General features: G+C 41.0%; 1 protein-coding gene across 5 annotated transcripts in view; it reads right to left on the bottom strand.

Annotated features, from left to right (window-relative positions):
* The window catches only part of si:ch211-285f17.1 (sickle tail protein homolog), a 122,562-nt gene that overhangs the window by 21,774 nt on the left and 82,530 nt on the right, over positions 1 to 18,258 (bottom strand). For all 5 annotated transcript variants that reach the window (XM_059326714.1, XM_059326715.1, XM_059326716.1 and 2 more), the window contains exons 3-5: positions 6,884 to 7,079; positions 3,453 to 3,651; positions 2,311 to 2,404 (exon numbers count right to left, since the gene is read on the bottom strand). In XM_059326714.1, coding sequence (XP_059182697.1) covers positions 2,311 to 2,404; positions 3,453 to 3,651; positions 6,884 to 7,079 — 489 coding nt within the window. The remainder of the gene's footprint in view (positions 1 to 2,310; positions 2,405 to 3,452; positions 3,652 to 6,883; positions 7,080 to 18,258) is intronic.

Raw genomic sequence — 18,258 nt, 5'->3', positions numbered from 1 at the left:
ATAATGAGGGCAGCATGTCTGGTAGCAATGCACAAAGTCGCTGCGATCTCCTGCCATGTTGGAGATGAAGAGGGTTTCTAGACTGATTCGCAAACTGCAGAGCCTGCAGAAAAGTATCAACATTTAAATAGCTGGCTCTGTGGCTGCGCTGCTGTGTATATAATACTGTTGAAAAGAAGATGTGAGTTCTCTACTAATTGCGATAATTGTCAGCGAAAAACAAGACAAACGTTTAATTTTTAATTTGTGAATAAATACAAAAAAATGATGGATTGCCCTAAGGAGTACAGATCAGAGGATAGCCAATAACTGAACCTTTGTTTACAAAATATCTCCTCCAGCTTTGTGTACATAACACCATTTCTGACAGCCACTATTGACTATTCCATGAATACAAAGCACTGCTTAGGGCAGGATCCCTTGAATAACTACACATTAATTTTTCAAAAATATTTGCTTCTTTTTCATTCAAGAAACGTGACAAAAGAGGTCCTTCAAATTAAGGAAAATCCCTCTTTATTCTAAAAGTCTGCTGCCTTTTCTGCGTATTGAGTTACTTATCAGTTACTGTGTACATCTGTCCACCTGAAATCTATTACTGACAGATAAGACGGTTGTTTTCATAACCAGAGACAGCTCTATTTGTCCAGATAGCTTCAATCAATAACAGAGGTAACTGCAGAGGATACATTAAATCTGATCTGAAGCCTGGCATTCCTGCATGAAAGGCAAGAGGACACTCAATAGCCCAATAGCAGATGTGAAGTATACCCCCCACCGCACAAAAAAGTGTTTGAACAGGTGTACAGCTCATTAGGTTGTAGTATTTGCTTGCTTTTCCAGAGTGAAAGAGTCTCTATTTCACTATAAAAAGATGCTGCCAACAACTAGAAAGATCTTTTTGTGTCTTCTGAGCATTCTTTGAAAAGCAAACAAAACAAACAAAATATCTCCACTTCAGGCTTTACAGCTGCTAATAATGGAGACGCTGCTTAGCAGCAGTATACAGTGTCTGTGTTTGTGTCTGAGTGTTTAATATATTTGGGGGAAAGAGGAGCCTTAAAAATACATCTTTCGGGATTAATGCAACAAATGTGATCTTACTCATTTCTTTTAAAGGTCCCGTTCTGCACCAATCAACAATCTGGCCTCCACACCCACAAGCTTTGTATCTGTGTCAATTGCTGCTTGGTTAAACAGTGACAAAACTATTCATGACAACAATCTTCCTCGGCGTATCTCTACTTCATGCCTAGATTTCACAATGTTTACACAAGAGCCCTTGGAAAGTTGCCTTGTTTCTCCTTGCTTAATGCATTTCAGTTCTACAGCACAAGATATATTTTTCAATCCTGCTGATTCAGCAGGTGCCAGAGTTGTTAAATAGGCAATTCTGTTAAAAAAAAGAACAAAAAAGGATGAGAAAAGCGGCTCCACACAATTAATATTCTTCTGCACTGGCCAGCTTGCCACCTTTCCTGCTGTTAAACTGTTTGCATTATTAAATTCCCATTTCACTTTTTCAGTTGTATCTTTTCGCCATCTTTTTTTTCTCAAATGTCTTTTGTTCACTTCCCCTTGAAGGACCCCATCGCAAAGAGCCAGCTGAAGCAACTCGCCTGTCAGCAACAGAGAATAAAAAGAGTTTCTGCAGCACCTCAAAGTCATCTCGCCATCTGAACCAGGACCTCTTAAACCATCATCATGTTTGCCTCATCATTCCTTTAAAACGTTATCAATTTCACTTCACACTTATGTGACATACAGTATGTGGCAAACGGATTATAGCAAAGGTTAATGTAATTTTTGCAGTATCACAATGGCACTGCAACGCCGCCTGGAAATCTAAGGCAGGCAGAGAGGAGCAGCGGGTTAGATAAAGGGTCAGGCGGATTAGAGAGGCGGAACATTTGAGGAAAGGGCTCTTTGGGGCTTTAGTTTTGTTACATCAGCAGGAAACAAACATGCTGGAATCAGAACAAGAGAAAGAGATTAGAGCTGATATTGGGGGAAGAATGAACAAGGGGAAAAGTCCTGAGATTTGAGTTTAATTGTCCCTTAAGCAACTGCACCAGAGCGTAGAGGCGAGGCGCAATCGCAGGCCCCTGGGAGAACAATATGAGACCCCCTCCAAACAGATTAAGAAGAGGCAGGGGGACATTCCTTCCCTTAGCTGCAAACAGGATGTGATAATAAGAAGAATTGGAGGCTGTGCTTTCTCTTCTATCTGAAACTTGTCTCCCTGCAGCTGCTGCTGTTAACGAGTCATTTTCACTGTTGTGTGAGCGTCTGTGTCAGTTGAGTACTCACCCTGGCATCGCCATTGGCAGGTCTTGGCCCGTGGCTGAACGCCTGTGCTGGGTCTTTGTGGTAGACTTTCAGGCAGGAGTGGTCTGTGATGTTCCTGTAGGGGGAAGAAGTGTCCCGTGGTAAATAGGCAGCCCAGATATCACCATCAGACAGCGGCCGATCCTCCGTCAGCCTGGATCTCACTCTCTCCCTCAACCCTGCCAAGGGCACATACCCCGAGAGAGGCTCTGACAGTCCTCTGTTATATGACATTTCCTCTGAACCTCTAAAGTCTATAAAAACATCAACTAATACTGTGTTGAAACGTGGCTCGACTACATAAACGAAGACTGGATCCGGTCTTTCTTTCGCTTGTCTCACTCTCACTATGGTGTTGCACCCTGGACACCAACCTTAAGGAATCACGGGACACCTTTTTACAGCCCTGATAAAGGATTAGTCACAAAGTACACATCACACTTGGGCAGGAAGTACTGCGAGAAATGGGCACAGTTGCTTATGTCTTCAAGAGTAATGTTCTTATTTTTCTGAAAAACACCTAGAACAAAAGCTGTATACCTTCTCAGCACATAAAACCTGCTGTATTACTGATAAGACACGCTGGTGAATACCAAACCAGGATGGTACAAGGAAAAAGAAAAAGAAGTGAGCTTGTATATGTGTGTTTGCGTGCTTATAAATGATACACACAATCCAGTACTTTGGAAACTACACTCTGAAAAGACCTCAAATAGTGTAAAAAAAGCTCACATTGTTCAAACTTTCTAGAGTCAAACTTTCACCAGAGGAGAGAGGACAACAGGCAGGAAAGTCATCAAGTCTCAAGAGTGCTCTTGGGTTTGTTTGGGTATATAGGAGACATTTTGCCAAAGGGCTCCATCTCTGAATAACTTTCTTCCTACCAAGTTTTAACATGATGGAAAAAGGAAGCACAAAGCGTTCCTGGCCAGTGACACTTCCTGTGCAGAGGGAGTTTAGACAGGATGTTGTACAGAAGGGGAAAAGGAAAGGACCTTCAGAGGAAACTTTGGTGCATTATAAACCTTGGATGCCCTGTTAAACTGCAACAAACAAAACACAATACATGCTTTCCAAACCATACTCTGTATCCATGTTTATCCCACACAAGCATGCATCGTTACCTGACATCGGTGAGCTCGTAGTACATATTTCTCATGTCGTCTTTGACGTACACTGCAACGCTGGGCGACTCCAACATCTTCATGGTGAGCTGCTGTGGGAAGGCACTGACAAACAGAGCTCTGATAGTGTCGATGCTGGTGATCTCATTAGGCATGCGGAGCTGTTTGGTCTCATCCCCGTACTGCAGGTACAGCACACCTGCAGACACAAAAGAAAGGGAGCAGGGTAATTAGCCAGAAATAAACTTAATTAAAATATTTCTATGACTAAAACAGGCATGTGGTTTCCATGACTTGCTTGGGCTGGTTTTGTTCTCTCACAGATTGGACTCAGATTCTAAAGAAGTTCAGTCCTCCTTGCGGTGTTAGTCTTTTAAGACAAACAAAGCACTTCATGCACCTACTTAACAGTGAAAACCTTTCAATTAAGAAGCACTAGGGCGCTTTTAGTCTTAAGTATTTACTTGGCAACCATAATTAGCAACTGATTGCTAAGAATGTACTCAATAAAACTTATTTGTGAACAATTTAAATGCAATACAACAACATAGCTGATCAAACTTAAAGACATGCTTATTGAAGTTCAGTTTTGGCAAGTCACATTATCTAAATAAAAATACCCTTTTCTTGTGATATTCCTGGCAACACAGAAAAACACAGTTGGCACCCTGCCCACTGGGGCTGAATATCGGTACTTTATACCTTTCCAAGTAGTATAGAAACTTCTCCAATTCAATGATATCTGCACCACTTTTTGTCTCTGGTGCACCATTTGCTTCATTGGTGTACCATTTGTACCATCTAACCCAGGCAGCTGACATAGAAAAAACTTTCATCGTCTTCTTTTTCTGAATATGTGGATTGTAAACTGTCCTTTACAGTCACCATTAATGGGTTAGGAAATCTTTTGTTAACCTTTGATTTGGGCCTCAGAATGAATGCTAACCCCAAATTGTTGCCCAAAGGACAACAAAGCCTTTGAACTGATAAAAACCTTTCTGTCGTGGTTGTTGTCCTGATAGATTTCCAGCACTTGTTAGACATGTGGTATGGTACTAAACCTGCCACTCAGCTCAGTTCATGCTACTCATGTTTTACTCCAGACAAATTACTTCATATTTTGAAAGTGAGCTGGGGCAGGAATAGGGGGCAGGAGCAGGGCTGTGCTGCTCAGGGTGGAACAGTACAAGTTGTGCATCAAACAGACCAAAGCCTGAACCTCTGAACCCTGGGTGTGGCTTCTGTACTGTGCTCTACAAAAACAGATGTCTCCTCCGCAAAATTTATGGACACGCCCACACTGCACTTGTATAAACAATGCCAGGGGAAAGAAAAAAACAACACATTTCTATTTGTATTGTCTGATTCTTTGCTACAAACAGCGTGGCACCGGTTTTTATCAGAGTTATCTGTAGCAACATTATAACTTTACTGAAAATAAAAGTTTGCAAAGTTTTGTGTCATTCTTCATGAGAATCATACAAAGTATCAAAACTGCTGAACTGACAGGCTTGTTGTGATACACAGTCATTTTTACATTTGTAAAAAAAATAGCTGTTTTTAAAAAAAGAAGGAATGGTTTACTTGGTGTAACCCCATAAAAGGACATAGCCAGTAAAAGCTACCAGATGTTGGTGAAATATTATACAAGATCCTACATGCTCCACGAGACAGGGTGAGACAGAGAGAGGGCAAATCCAGGAAATAAAAATGCTGAGTCTATCATTGCTCTTTCTGGTCTGTCTGGGTTTCTGGGTAGTAATAACTTAACAAAGTGCCCATTTGCAGAATAACTTCATCCTTCCCCTGAGAGCTGTTAAGTTAACAGTCGGCTAGTTTTCATCCAGATGTTGGCAATTAAAGCGAGCAAGTCTGATGACAAAGCGCCATTGATTGAGCATGCATTATGAAGATTTGAATTCTTCAACATCACTTTTATTCGCCGCAACAAAGTTGAATAGCTCGGTTCTAACAAAGAGTCGTGTTACATTCCTGAGCGCCTGGTTTCACTCAGGATTGGAAGCAAATGGCCAGTGGGTTTCCTGACCAAATGGGCACAGCACTGCAGACTGTCTGAGTGTTTAACAATTTTCCACATTTCTCCAGTGGGACACAAAAGTTTAAACTAAGCGCAATCCCGAAAAATATAATTCTGTGTCTGATAATATGATCAAAAAGGTTGAAATGTGACAAAAAAGCAGGTAAATTGAATATTAAATGCACAGAATAAATTACTTCAAATGCAATACACTTGATACCACAGTCTAGATGAAATCTGATACTCACATTAGGGGTTTTAAGGATTTCCTGTTTTATGATGCTCTGAAAAAGACCACGCGACAACTTCTGCAGTACAAGCTGAAGATACTAAGCCCCAAATGTCCGTTGGGACCCAGCTAAGTGTGTGTCTGTGTGTTTGTATGTGTGCGTGAGAGGCTGTGGGAGGGACACTGTAGTTAAGTGGTGCCCCTTTTTCTCTCCTCCCCCTTCATCACACCATAACCCCCCACTGTCATAATGCTTTGTCCTGATGTTTTTGAGAGGGAAAGAGAGAGAGCTGGGACATGCATGTGTGTGTTTGTGTGTGTATGTTTGTGTGCATGTGTGGTGAAGCATATTTGTGTGAATAGAAGTTTTGCATTTCTGCTTCTCAAGCAAAGCAAGAGGCGCTACTGGCATGAAAAGTGTAGAAAACACCACCCTATAGTTTCATTCATTTTCACTTTGGTCAAAAGGCGTGCCATTCGGACGCCTCCCTTTTATCCAGCAGCAGCTGCCATGCTGGGTTGTGAGCTGCCTTTGAACACTATGCCCCTGCAAAACTACTCACTCTACATTTTGTTTGGGAACTTCACAAACCCTTTTCCGCCACTTTCTCACCTTAATGCAGCAACCTCATTCTGCACAACTCACAGCGTTTCTGCATATGGATGCAAATGAAGCACCATGTGTGTTGATAAGACGACCCATTTCTAATCCTGTCAATAACACGATGGCATATTGTGGATGGATTCCCTAATCTTTCACTACAGAGGAAATGAATTCTAATTAAAACAGAGCTGTGAGCTGAGGTGGAGAAAGAAAGGTGGGTGGAGAGGAGAAGATAGATGGAGTGAGAGGAAAAGACTTGGACAAGGTGAAACGGTGAGATCACGGTGCGGTTAGGAGTAGGGAGTTCTAAAGTTGTGCTGAGATTGTGCTAAAAAAGCTGCAAAATGTAGGAGGATTAATGTCAATTCATGTTCACCTCAGTCTATTCACAAAGTCAATTTAAGATTTGAGATAGAGTCTTTAATCTCAACAAGTTCTTAATAGAGCAGATATAAAAATTTCTCTGTGGCAGTTTGGGGGTTTTAAACTACAAGACAGTTGATTGACACATTCTCTAGCCATCAACAAGCAGCAAATCCAGATAAGAACACAGAGCATACCTAGCGAGCGGTCCTTTGTCTGGTTGGTCGATCGCACCACGGGCAGGCTAGCACGAACCCGGCTGCCGCGGGTGAAGGCTGTTGGTGCGTCGGCGTCAGACATGGCGTCCAACGACTCCAGGGAAGCCAGAGATAGGTGGTCAACCTGGTCGCCGACACCAGGCTGTTGATTGGGGCCGTGCTTTGGGCTTCTGCTCTGGAGGGGGAGGCACATGGAAACATGATACGGTAAGGGTTAGACCATGGGCACATTGTACACAAAATGAAACAGTGCATGCAGTAGTTTTTCATCCTTAATCTGACAAAAGAAATCCTTTTAATTCTCCAGTGAGTGTGAAACATACTCTTTAAAATATGATGCATTTGGTGGAGTTAGAAAATAAATCTGCTGCTCTGACAACGTCAACTGTTATGAGTCACACACATTCTCTAGCGAGCTGGAAAAAAGCACCTTTGATGCTGAGCTTGACTCCAGCACAGCAACTAAATACACCACACGAATGCAGTCATGCAAAAGTGCAGAGAAGTGTTAAAGATTAAAAAATTGCAAATTGTTCCTCTTTCCTGGCCCTTTTACACCTTTTCAAGACGGCAATCATGCACTGAAGAGCTGTCTGCCTTTTATTGAATATAAAACATTGCAGCTCAAGATAATCCACAGTTATGAGCAGTTTCAAGTAGGACCTATATTTAAAGAAAATACTATCTATGTGAACACAACAAGGTCTGTGGATTATTTTGAGTAACTGGGTAATGAATTATGGAAAGAGAAACTGCTGTTTTTCAAAGTTTTTAGTGCTTTGAGCACCACAAGCCGAGTGTCGTTTAGTCTATAAGGCAGACATCTCTATGGCCGATAATATCACTGCATAAAAGAGGAAAAATATGAATTTTTGATTGGGAGTGAACTGTCCCTTTAATACTGTGTGTCACAAGCACACATCAAACACTGCTTAGTAAAGTTTGACAAACACATCAAAGTAACTAGATGTTATCAAGCATTAGGAGGTCTGCAAAGGTCTGGTTTAATAAAAAAAAAAAAAGTTTTCAAAGAGTTCAAAACCTGCATGATGACACACTGAAAGCGATCAAAGAACTCTACAGTGCAGGTAGTAAAGAAGAAGAAGTTCCTTTTTTACAAGTGATTAAGGATCAAAAATTGAGTCATAAAGACGTGCAGATCAGTTTGCTACTGTGCAATCTGATCTGCGTTATGTGGCATCCGCAAGCCACAGATACAATAAGACGATGTGTGACAACTTAGACTGGAGAGCCCATTGAGGTATTGTGCGGTGCTGTAAGCTGATCCGCGCCACAGGGACGAGGTGGGACTAAAACTGAGGGGTCAGTGAACACTGGGCTCTTTATGAAATGCTCTTCTCTCCTGGCAGACGTGTGGTGCTGTCGAGCTAACGCAGCTGGAGACACAAGACCGGGTCCGCCAGGTTATCTTGAACACACCTGCATGCACACGTTCTCTCACACTCATACACGTACAGACAAATAAAGAATTTAAGCATTATATATTAAGTGTCGTTGATATTTGTGGGAGCTTCTATGGGCAGAACTGGTTTGTCCTGGCAGCCAAGTTTGCTTGGCAGGCACAGACAGGTCGGATAGGAAGAGACACATACCAGCAGATAGGGGTGTAAGAAAATATTATTACACTTCAGCATCATATTTTATGTTTTGTGATACTGTATCGATTCTCAAAAGCATCTTATTATATGCAAAGATTGCGCAAAGTAGTGCTATGATGTTGAATATTTAGTCAGGCAGCGTAGGACCAGATTTGAGAAGAATGGGGACACACTGGACAAAAGCACCAATTTTTTTTCCCATTTCGAACATATCTATTAGATTTTTTTGTATGTAGTGAAAAATGTTCTGTAAAATTAGATTTTATTTTATTTTGTGCGGGCAGTGCATTTTATTTATTTTTATTTTATTCTATTTTTATTCTATTTCATCTTATTGTATTTCATTGTTTTAATATCTACTTATCTTTTTTTATCATGCTTTTATTGTGTTATCTTTTTGTGCAGGACTTTGGAAACCTTGTGTGTGTTTGCTATGAACGTGCTATATAAACAAAGTGGATTGGATTGGATTGGATTTTATTTAAAACCATATCGTCTTGTTTACAGTATCGAAATATACATTTTGAATCATAACCCTTGCATTACGATATGTATCATATTACAGGATATACACAGTCCAAACAACAGATGTTAGTGGATGCAGGCATAGCCACACACACTGAGACACAAACACACACGCTCAATGGCATGATGCAGATAAGATAAAAGGCTGACTAACTCTGTGGGGCAATTGGATTTTCATCAAGTACCTCTGAATGTCAAGCTCAGAGTGAAGGGAGGAGAGCATGCCCTGCAAAGACTGATGGGAGAAAAAATGAGAGAGGGAGAAAATAAAAAGCAAATGGCTAAGAGATGCCAGTGGGAGGGTGAGATGGAAAAAGAAATGGTCATCAAACAAAACAGAGAAACCATGGAAACAAATCAATGTCAACAGCAGACCAAAGAAAAGAAGAAAGAGGCTAAATAGAGATTCAAATTTATGAAAGTATATAAGTTAGAACTACTTTCTATAAGATTTTTTGAGTTTAGGAATCCTGGAAAACCCACTGTTTGAGCATTTCTTTAATAACTTTAATTGCGATCATCAAAGCTTAATAATATCCCTTTCTCATTCTCATGTGCTGAGTTATTGTGCTTTTACGGTATGTGATTCACCTTCACTGTGACTTGACACAGCAGGCAAAACTGCTGAGCCATCACTTAACTCCTGTAATTCCATTAAAATGCTTACTGTAAACTGCAGCACCCACAGATTAAAAATACATTAATAAAACTGTGCCCTTACTGTTAATACGTGTTGATAATGACCTTTTAAAACAGAAGGTCACATGGAGTTGACATGTCACCTGAAACCAGACATGTGTTGGGAAATTTAATCTGAACACTGAATGATTTATGAGCGTATTCAGTGGGGTGGGTCCAAACAGCCCTCTCATAATGCTGCTTTATCTTCTCACATGCTACTGTGTCACCCTTGGGAATGTTGAATCATATTGGCTTCCTCCATCACCTGTAGGTAGTAATTATGTCACAGTGGTCTGGCAGTGTAATCCAATATTTTCTGAAATACCAAAGCTGAGGAAGAAAAACTTGCTTTTAAGTTGTATCAATGTTGACTTAACTGTCACGTCTGAGTTTATTGCATGAAAAAAACTTGGTGAAGTAAATTAATACAATAGTCATCAGATAGGGCTAGGCTATACAGCTAAAATCAATATAAAATATACTTTTGAAACACAAAAACTTTAATAACTATTTTTTAAATAACAACTGTCTAGAATTTGTACTTTTCCACACTTTACTGTAAGTCAATATGCAATAATTTTTAGTTTTTCACAGCCCTACTGTCGGATAAATGTTGTTAAATAAAACGTTCAATTAAGGCTGGGCAATACTGAGAAAATAATAAAAAATAATAATATTTATTACAATATTTCTGACCAAATACATCAATAGCAATATTGTGACTATATTGAATGTTTGACTAATGGTGCCTAATATTGCCACAATGAGATTTTGATAATTAATCATCAGTAATCTGGATATAAAGATGAAGTGGGTTGTGGAAAATAACAGAAGAGCTAGTACAGTTAGCATCAAAGTGCACATCAAAGTTGGAGTTAAACCAAGACTACACAACTTTGTCTAACTTTTCTAATAAAACCAATAAATTTTGATGTGCTAACATGTAATAAAGTTGACTAACTGAGCCCGTATGTCCATAACACAGTGATATCTATTTAAAGCTCGCTGACACAAGCTAACATTAGCCACCATAAGCTACTGGCTGGACTGTAATCGCATAACCCAAGAGAGAAAAGATTTTTAAAGGATGTATTTTAATGGTTATTAATTTAAATTAAGAGGAAGATTACTTAAAAGTTGCATTAAGTACACTAATTAAAACTCTTACTCTCCACTTCTGCCAAATCCCAGGAAAACGTTTTAAATAGACACAACCTGACAGCTGGAGAAGACTTTCACAGGAGAAAAACAAAGTTAAAGCGGAAGAAGTCTTATATAAAAGTGCAGGAAATTGCAAATGAGACCTTCTGCCTCCCTGTGGAAAGAGGTAATTAAGTTAAACCACTCCACACCAGTCCACATCTGACAAATGAGGTGTCCCCTTCAAAGGTCAACAGTTTGGTTCAGATGAACTCCTCTCTCTCCTTCACTCCCGCTTTCTCATGCATGCACGCAGAGACCATCACTCTGACAACAGCTATGTCTGATATCAATGAAATGTCTCCCATCAAAGGCACTTCCTGTCCAGGCTAACCACTTCCCGCTTCAAGATCCAGATGTGAAAACCGCAGGCTAACCGCTGATTAGCACCGTAAAACCTGCTTCAACCCGCTCGCACCTACAGTACATTCCACACCAGTGATTTCCCTCGCCTCAGTCCAAACCATACAGCCTGTGATTCTGCTTTTTCAGCAGCGGCTCCCTCTGTATGCCACATTTGCTCTGACAGCTATGATGAATGTGAAACTCAGACACCGACATTAACCTATACAGAGGAATATGACAAGTTATACAGTCATGAAAAGAGTCCCTTGAGAAGGAATGTGTCAAGAAAATAGATCTTGGGTGTGTCAAAAAAATCTGAAAATGTCTGTAGCCAGTGTCAGTGCCTTATATACCTGTGTCAAATACTCATCATGAGACAAGTATGTAGGAGCAGGTCTAGAAATAACTCCTCATCTAAATGCTTAAGTTGTGTAGCTAAGATGCGAACCGCTCTGTTGCAGCGAAGATTTCCCTCAGGCTATCAGACGCTAGCTCACAAAAGCACTATATTGTGTTTCTTAAGGCTTCTAATTGTCTTAAACACTGTTTTCGCCAGCTTTGTATTAAATGGATGTCATGTGTAATGTAATGTGGACAAGCAGTGATTAGGCAAACAACCATGCTTGTAGAAAAAAAACAGATAAAAGAAAGTATTTGAAATGCATTTTGTCTGTCGGTGTGTTTGAAAGAGAGGGATACAAAGAGAGACGGCGTGTGTGCATGAGTGAGTCAGGCCATTGTTCCAGAAAATCTGACCCGAACCCAGGACATCCTGAAAACATTTATGCAACAGTGGTCTGACGAAGAGTATGCTGTCATCATGAAGAAAGCTCAGGTCTGCGTTTGAAATAAATTTAATGTGCAAATTGAATACGTCAGTGCTATTACATGTGTTATACAATGCATTGTACTCTCTTACAAAGCCAACATTTCACCAGTGTATCCGCACCTCCTGAGCATGCATGTACAGTATGGCTGCTTTTCACCTGTCACCTGTCTGGAATATTACAGAGCCATTTCAAACTGAAAGGACAATGCATGATTTCACCGAGCAGAACAGATTATGTTATATCATGCGGCCCCTGTCTCAGCTTCTGACAGACAGGCTGACATGCGGAGCCGAGCAGGGCGATTAAAGTAAATCACGATTGTTAAGAATAATGGCAGCTCCCACCAGGAGCCTGCTGTGTCACTCATGGAGATTTAAGTATAGACATAGTCTCGAAAGCTGCCAGAGCATCATGCACCACACCTGCTGCCAGCCTACACAAAGCCCACTGATTGGTGCCTACTTTCTTTATATAATCAGCATAGTTGGGGTCCTCATAGCTTTCTCATAACATAGCTTGGCTTTCATGTTAAAAAAGACAGCAATCTATGCTGACAGATTTGCAATCATTAGGGCTTGGTATTGGTATATTTAAGGTAAAAACAGAAACACAGTACTAAATGGTACAAAAAACTTCCCCAGTCAAATGGTACCTGCATTTTATCGTTTTTCTACATAGATGTAGAATAAAATGACTATTTGTATGGCTTTGCCCGTAGCCAATCACCGCAACTTTTTTCGCTTTAATGCAAATTGTAATTGGCCAACTACAGCAGCAGCTACAACTCATACAGTCTGTAGAGTGGTGAAGTCGAGCACGGTGTATTCGATTGAGTTGGCAGTTCATTGTGCCGAGATGCCACCAAAACATATAGCTAAAAAGTACAGCTACCCTGTCTTGTATAAATGAATGGGGTGGTGGCAGCATTTTATGCGACTAAATGCTTTCATTCACATGGTAGGTATCGAATGAAGTAGAAAAAAGGTATCAATTGAAGTACCCTATTGGTTTTGGTATCACTGTAATGCCTGAAACAGAAGCAGTGTTGAAGTGCTGCAGCAGCCATTTGGTTTCGCGGCTGAAAATGGGTGATCATTTTTTTAAATTTTTTTTTTAGCATAAACACACCCCTTGACTGTAGAACAATACAATCATTGTGGCGAACCGCGTTCCGCTGCTGCTTGGTATGTTTTCGGTATAGGGGTACTGGTGGGTTTTTTAAGCAATATTCGTTGATCTTTGTCACCTTTGGGCTGCATAGTTTATAATAGTAATCTGTGACAAACGAAACACTGCAAGTTTCACAAGTCAGGCCAAGAAGCCAAAGATAACTTGTCCATGGATTTATCTTCAGCACCTACCAGGGTCCGACTACAATAGCGTGCCTTCATGCATCACATCTTATCTACACAAAGTTAACACAAACACACAGGTAACCAGAGAAACAAGTTTCATTCACTCATTCTATATTGTCTCCCCAGACGTGAAAGAATGTAAACACAAGCGTGGAAACTTGTGTGGCTTTAAACACAAACTCCAGTGTTGCGAGCACAGCTTTCCACTTAGGATGCTAATTTGGCCCGAGCTCTGGGGAGCGGAAATAGAGCTAACTGTAATTACCTGGCCTGATCTGTATGGCAAACACATAAACAGAAGACGGTAGCTCTGCAGACTGTTAACCCCTTACTTAACTTTACTCGTTCCAACATGTTATTTCACTTTTGAGTCAATGCGGTAATCATCAATTGTGAGTGAGCTTTAGTTTTGGTGTCCTTGAACAACACACTGAATTCACACTGTCCTCTCTTTTGTTTAAAAAGTTCAACTGCGTCACAGTTTTTGGACAGAATTAAAAGTTCACATATCCACAAGAGTTCATTAAAAACACCTGTGTGTGTCTAAAACTCAGTGCCACTGCAGTGCTGCTCAACTTTGAATCATAAAGCCCCTGTCAATCAAGCAGTCAGCGCTCAGTCCGTATGCTGTCTGTGGACAGACCATCATCCTTTGTCTCCCCTAGCCTTAATGACATTATACCGAAATCCCCTAGTCATCCATTCTCATTCATTGCTACCACATCCCTCTCTCCCTCCCTCCACTGATGCATTCCTCCTCTAATCCCTTCATCCAAATCCCCATATGACCTTTCAGAGATGGGCTCGCTTGTTAATTGATGTGTTAAAAGGAGATGACTTTATAGTATTCACAGTCAAAGCTGACAGTGAAGGTGAAGTTGTGGCAATTCAAGACACGCTATCCACAAGTTTATCATCAGAGGACCATGCCAGAAATTACAAAACAATAATCAGAACTGTTTCTCTATTATTTATGCATCTCATAAATAAAATATTACATTGGGTAGTATAATATAATCACACAGATCTGTCATTCAGACTGCAAATGACGACACGGTCAGCGTGCCTGTTGACCCGGTGCAGAGAGGAGGCAAGATGGCTATCTCTTCCGCCACTGACATTTACAACAATTGAGCTACACCATCCAATTGATTTCATCCGCTCACGCATACACGAGTTAGTGACGGTTATCACCAGCAGACATCACCCACTCCTCTGAATGAGAGAGGTTACAAAAGTCAACTTTGCGTGACCGCCAGATATATCAGCCAGTGGGAGTTTGAGGCACTCTCTTGAGTTGCCACAGTGCTCATTTAAACAGTTCTCTAACATACAACCATTCTAAGTGAAATCATCTTGTTCTAAATTATCTTAACAAGCATAAATGTTGCATTTACCATGTCAGACTAGTGGCGATCTCCTTGCAGCAGTGACTTCCATGTGAGACTGGAAACAGGGTCACTTCCCCTACTGTTATTTCAGCCCTTGTAGCGCTCGCTCTGTCCAACAGCCTTGTCCTGCTCCCTTCCCTTTCTGCTCTAACTCCAGCGGATGCCCCCCCATCCAACGCACACACATCCCTAACTATCCCACAGCACAATACGAACACACGCAATCCACACCCGGCTGACAGCAGGGGGAAATCATTGTTTGCATGTCTGCGTTATGCATTCATGCACCACTGTGTGAGACAGAGATTGAGCTAGAGAATAAGGGATGTCTGCATGATGCTCAAATATTTCTTACTTGCAGGCTATCCCAGCAGCCTAGGTATGAGTAGAAAATCTGATCCTTGCAAACAGCTATAAAACTCCATAAAGTTTCCATTCAGCGCTAAAAAATATATATTTTATCCTAAAACGGCAGCTCTAACACTAATCCCCATGTCCAATCTCTGCTTCCATCTCACCGCCCAATGGCTGTGGCTGAAGACAGAGATGACACTTGTGTCATCAGGGAGATAAGACCCTGCTCTGCCCTCAAGGATCCTTAGAGCCTATGCATGATATACTCGGCAGGCCCTCGTCCTATAGAACACACACAGAATTCATGGGCACACGCTGCTAATACCAATGATGCTACTTTGGTTTTTGAGCAACTTTAATGAACGATTAGGATCATTACCGGAAGAGCAATTTGTGTTGCTAAGTATTCACTTTTTTGTTGACAAAGTGCAGTGTTTTGGTTGAAGCCACGCATTGAGGTTATGGTTACATAAGTTTGCAAGACCAGACTTGGAACCAAGACTGGCAGATCATTTACAAGGCTTGCATGCAATGATTTGCACACACCTACGAGTGTGCACATAATAAGTCACGCACGCTCACTGTCTCTCTTCTCAAACAAATACATGCAAATGATTTGCCGACGGGGCTGATCTGTCACGACATGTTCTTTAATATCACTTCATCAAGAGCAAAACACACTTAACATCTCTGAACACTTACAGTATCCCAGAATAACCCAATAAATGTTTGATTAACTCACACTCTCAGGATCCCTCTATAATGAAACACAAAGAGCATCCATCCGTAAACACACGGTGGACAAAAGCCTCGCTCATATTTCAGATGGTCCATTTATATGACACGTCCCCACATGAACCTGGTCTGTCTCCAGAGAGTGTCTCTCCTGGGGTAAAAAAAAAATAAAGGACCTTCCAGGTCTAATTTGAGCCTCTCTGGGTGTGTATCTGAGAATGTGTGGATGTGTGTGTGGCTCCGAGCCTGTGGTCACCAAAACAAAGAGGGCTTTCTTCTCTCCAGAGAAACCGGAGTCCTGCATCCTCTACATCATGTTGCACACACATAAATGCACATATACGTAATCTAATGCGATCAAGTGAGGGATCATTCTAGTACTGCCAAAGCTAAAATTATTTTTGCACCTTTATTCACTGGAAGTTTTGGCTGGTTTTAAATCACAGTATTTTGTCAAGTGCCAAGTTTCCTTTTTTGTCCCATGAAACCAGCCCTGATAATGGCTTTGCTATTCATGCCTAATTAACAAGTCACCGTGGACCACATACACTCCTCCACTGAGCCTAAGATTTATTATACCCAGTCTCCCAGAGGAGAGTGCCTCTGTGCGTCTGTGTGTAGAAAGACTCTGATAATCAGTAGTAAACTAAAGTTTATATTTAGCTTGATAGAACTGCTCCCAGTGTTTCTGCATTTCCTCCAAAAATGATCAACTACACATCAGAGTAATGTAAACACTGTCGACTGAAGTTTATTTTGTTCTTAAATATTAAATTCTGACCATTTTCTGTCTCATTTTTATCACTGTCCATTGTTTTTCCCCTCTCCCTGATTGGCAGTAACATGCATTTGACCTTTTTCTGGCCTCTCAGAGACACAATAAGAAACACAGCTCACAGTCACACACACAGCCCTAAACTCTCAGCTCTAGATGACTCAGTCAACCATATGTAATAAGTCACAAAACTGAAACTCTCACTGTCAATAACAACAACACCCACTGAGTCTTAAGGCGCTAAATAACAGCACTGAGGTGACCTGACTTGTTTTGTCAGCAACCACGTGAGCGCCATCTGCAAAGTGCAAAAACTAAATTTAACATGGCAAGAGCTGACTTGCACGGGATACAACGTGAATATTTGTATATGTAAAAAATGAGCCACCATTGAGGTAGATTAAGGTGTCAACTTGAAGAGGAGGTGTTATGATAAACAGCAGCACATGCTCCACTTCTGTCAAATAATCTAATTTATTACTAATTCCGTTAGCCGCTGGTGCCTGAAATATATACTTTCCCACTGTACACTTACTCAAACTCCAGGTGTTCTCCATCATCCATGTCATCTTGTTTAGTAAAAGAGAGAACCGCCTTCTCATTCTATCTGTTGAAAATGTATTTTAAACATTTACTAATGCAAGTGACTTGGAGCCAAGTTGCTGCCATGCTTTTCTTGATCCCACACCCACAAACCACCCCTTTATCTCCACTGAAAAGGGCCAACTGGAGATAAAGCACGGGGGATCAAAATAAAGTTTGAGTCAGATGCTTGGAGCTGGTCCTGTCAGTGGTGGAATCATTCTGGTGTGGCTCTGTGTCTGATTTGCCTTTTGAAGTAAGGCTCATACCTTTGGCCCAAGGTGGAGTCCAGATGTCAGGCTGCATGCAAAGACTTGCACAGTGAGGGTACAGATAGAGAAAAACAAGGTGAGCACCACTCTTGCTGGCTTTTGGGGTCATAAACCTTGGAATCTCTTTGCAAATATATGAAACATATGAACAGTGGTGTTCGTAATGGTGATCCATCAAAATGAAAGATTTTCAACTGAAAATCTGAAGACAGAGCATCAGCAACACATGTACATAGCAGAGATCTGAAGCATCAACACAACAGCATGTGCATTCAATCATCAGTGGTGACAGCAAGTTTTATCCATTAGCTTAGCTACACATCAAGTCAATTAGTTACTAAAATTAGTCCAACGACTGGCATCATCTTGCTGACAAACAAAAGATGGAAAGGATGCCAAGATGCCTGTAACCTAGTGCCACTTCAAGCACTATATAAACCCCATTAATGACCAACCAAACAGGTGGGAAAGATGTGACGTAAGAGGGTGGAGAGCTATTCAGTATCTGACAATGAAACTAATTTCATTTTTTAATTAGCAGGCTCTATACGCCATAGATAATATCTGTCCCGATTGAAAGGTCACCATGGTGGCAACCTGTCATCACAAGGAAGCCACACCCTAAAGCATTCTCTACGACTTTCTTTACTCTAAATGGGACCATAATTTACAAAATGCACATAATGCTGT

Source organism: Centropristis striata, chromosome 23 (assembly GCF_030273125.1).
Source record: "Centropristis striata isolate RG_2023a ecotype Rhode Island chromosome 23, C.striata_1.0, whole genome shotgun sequence".
Classification (NCBI taxonomy): Eukaryota; Metazoa; Chordata; class Actinopteri; order Perciformes; family Serranidae; genus Centropristis; species Centropristis striata.
Note: the sequence above shows the minus strand (reverse complement) of the source record. Positions and strands in the feature narration are given on the sequence as shown.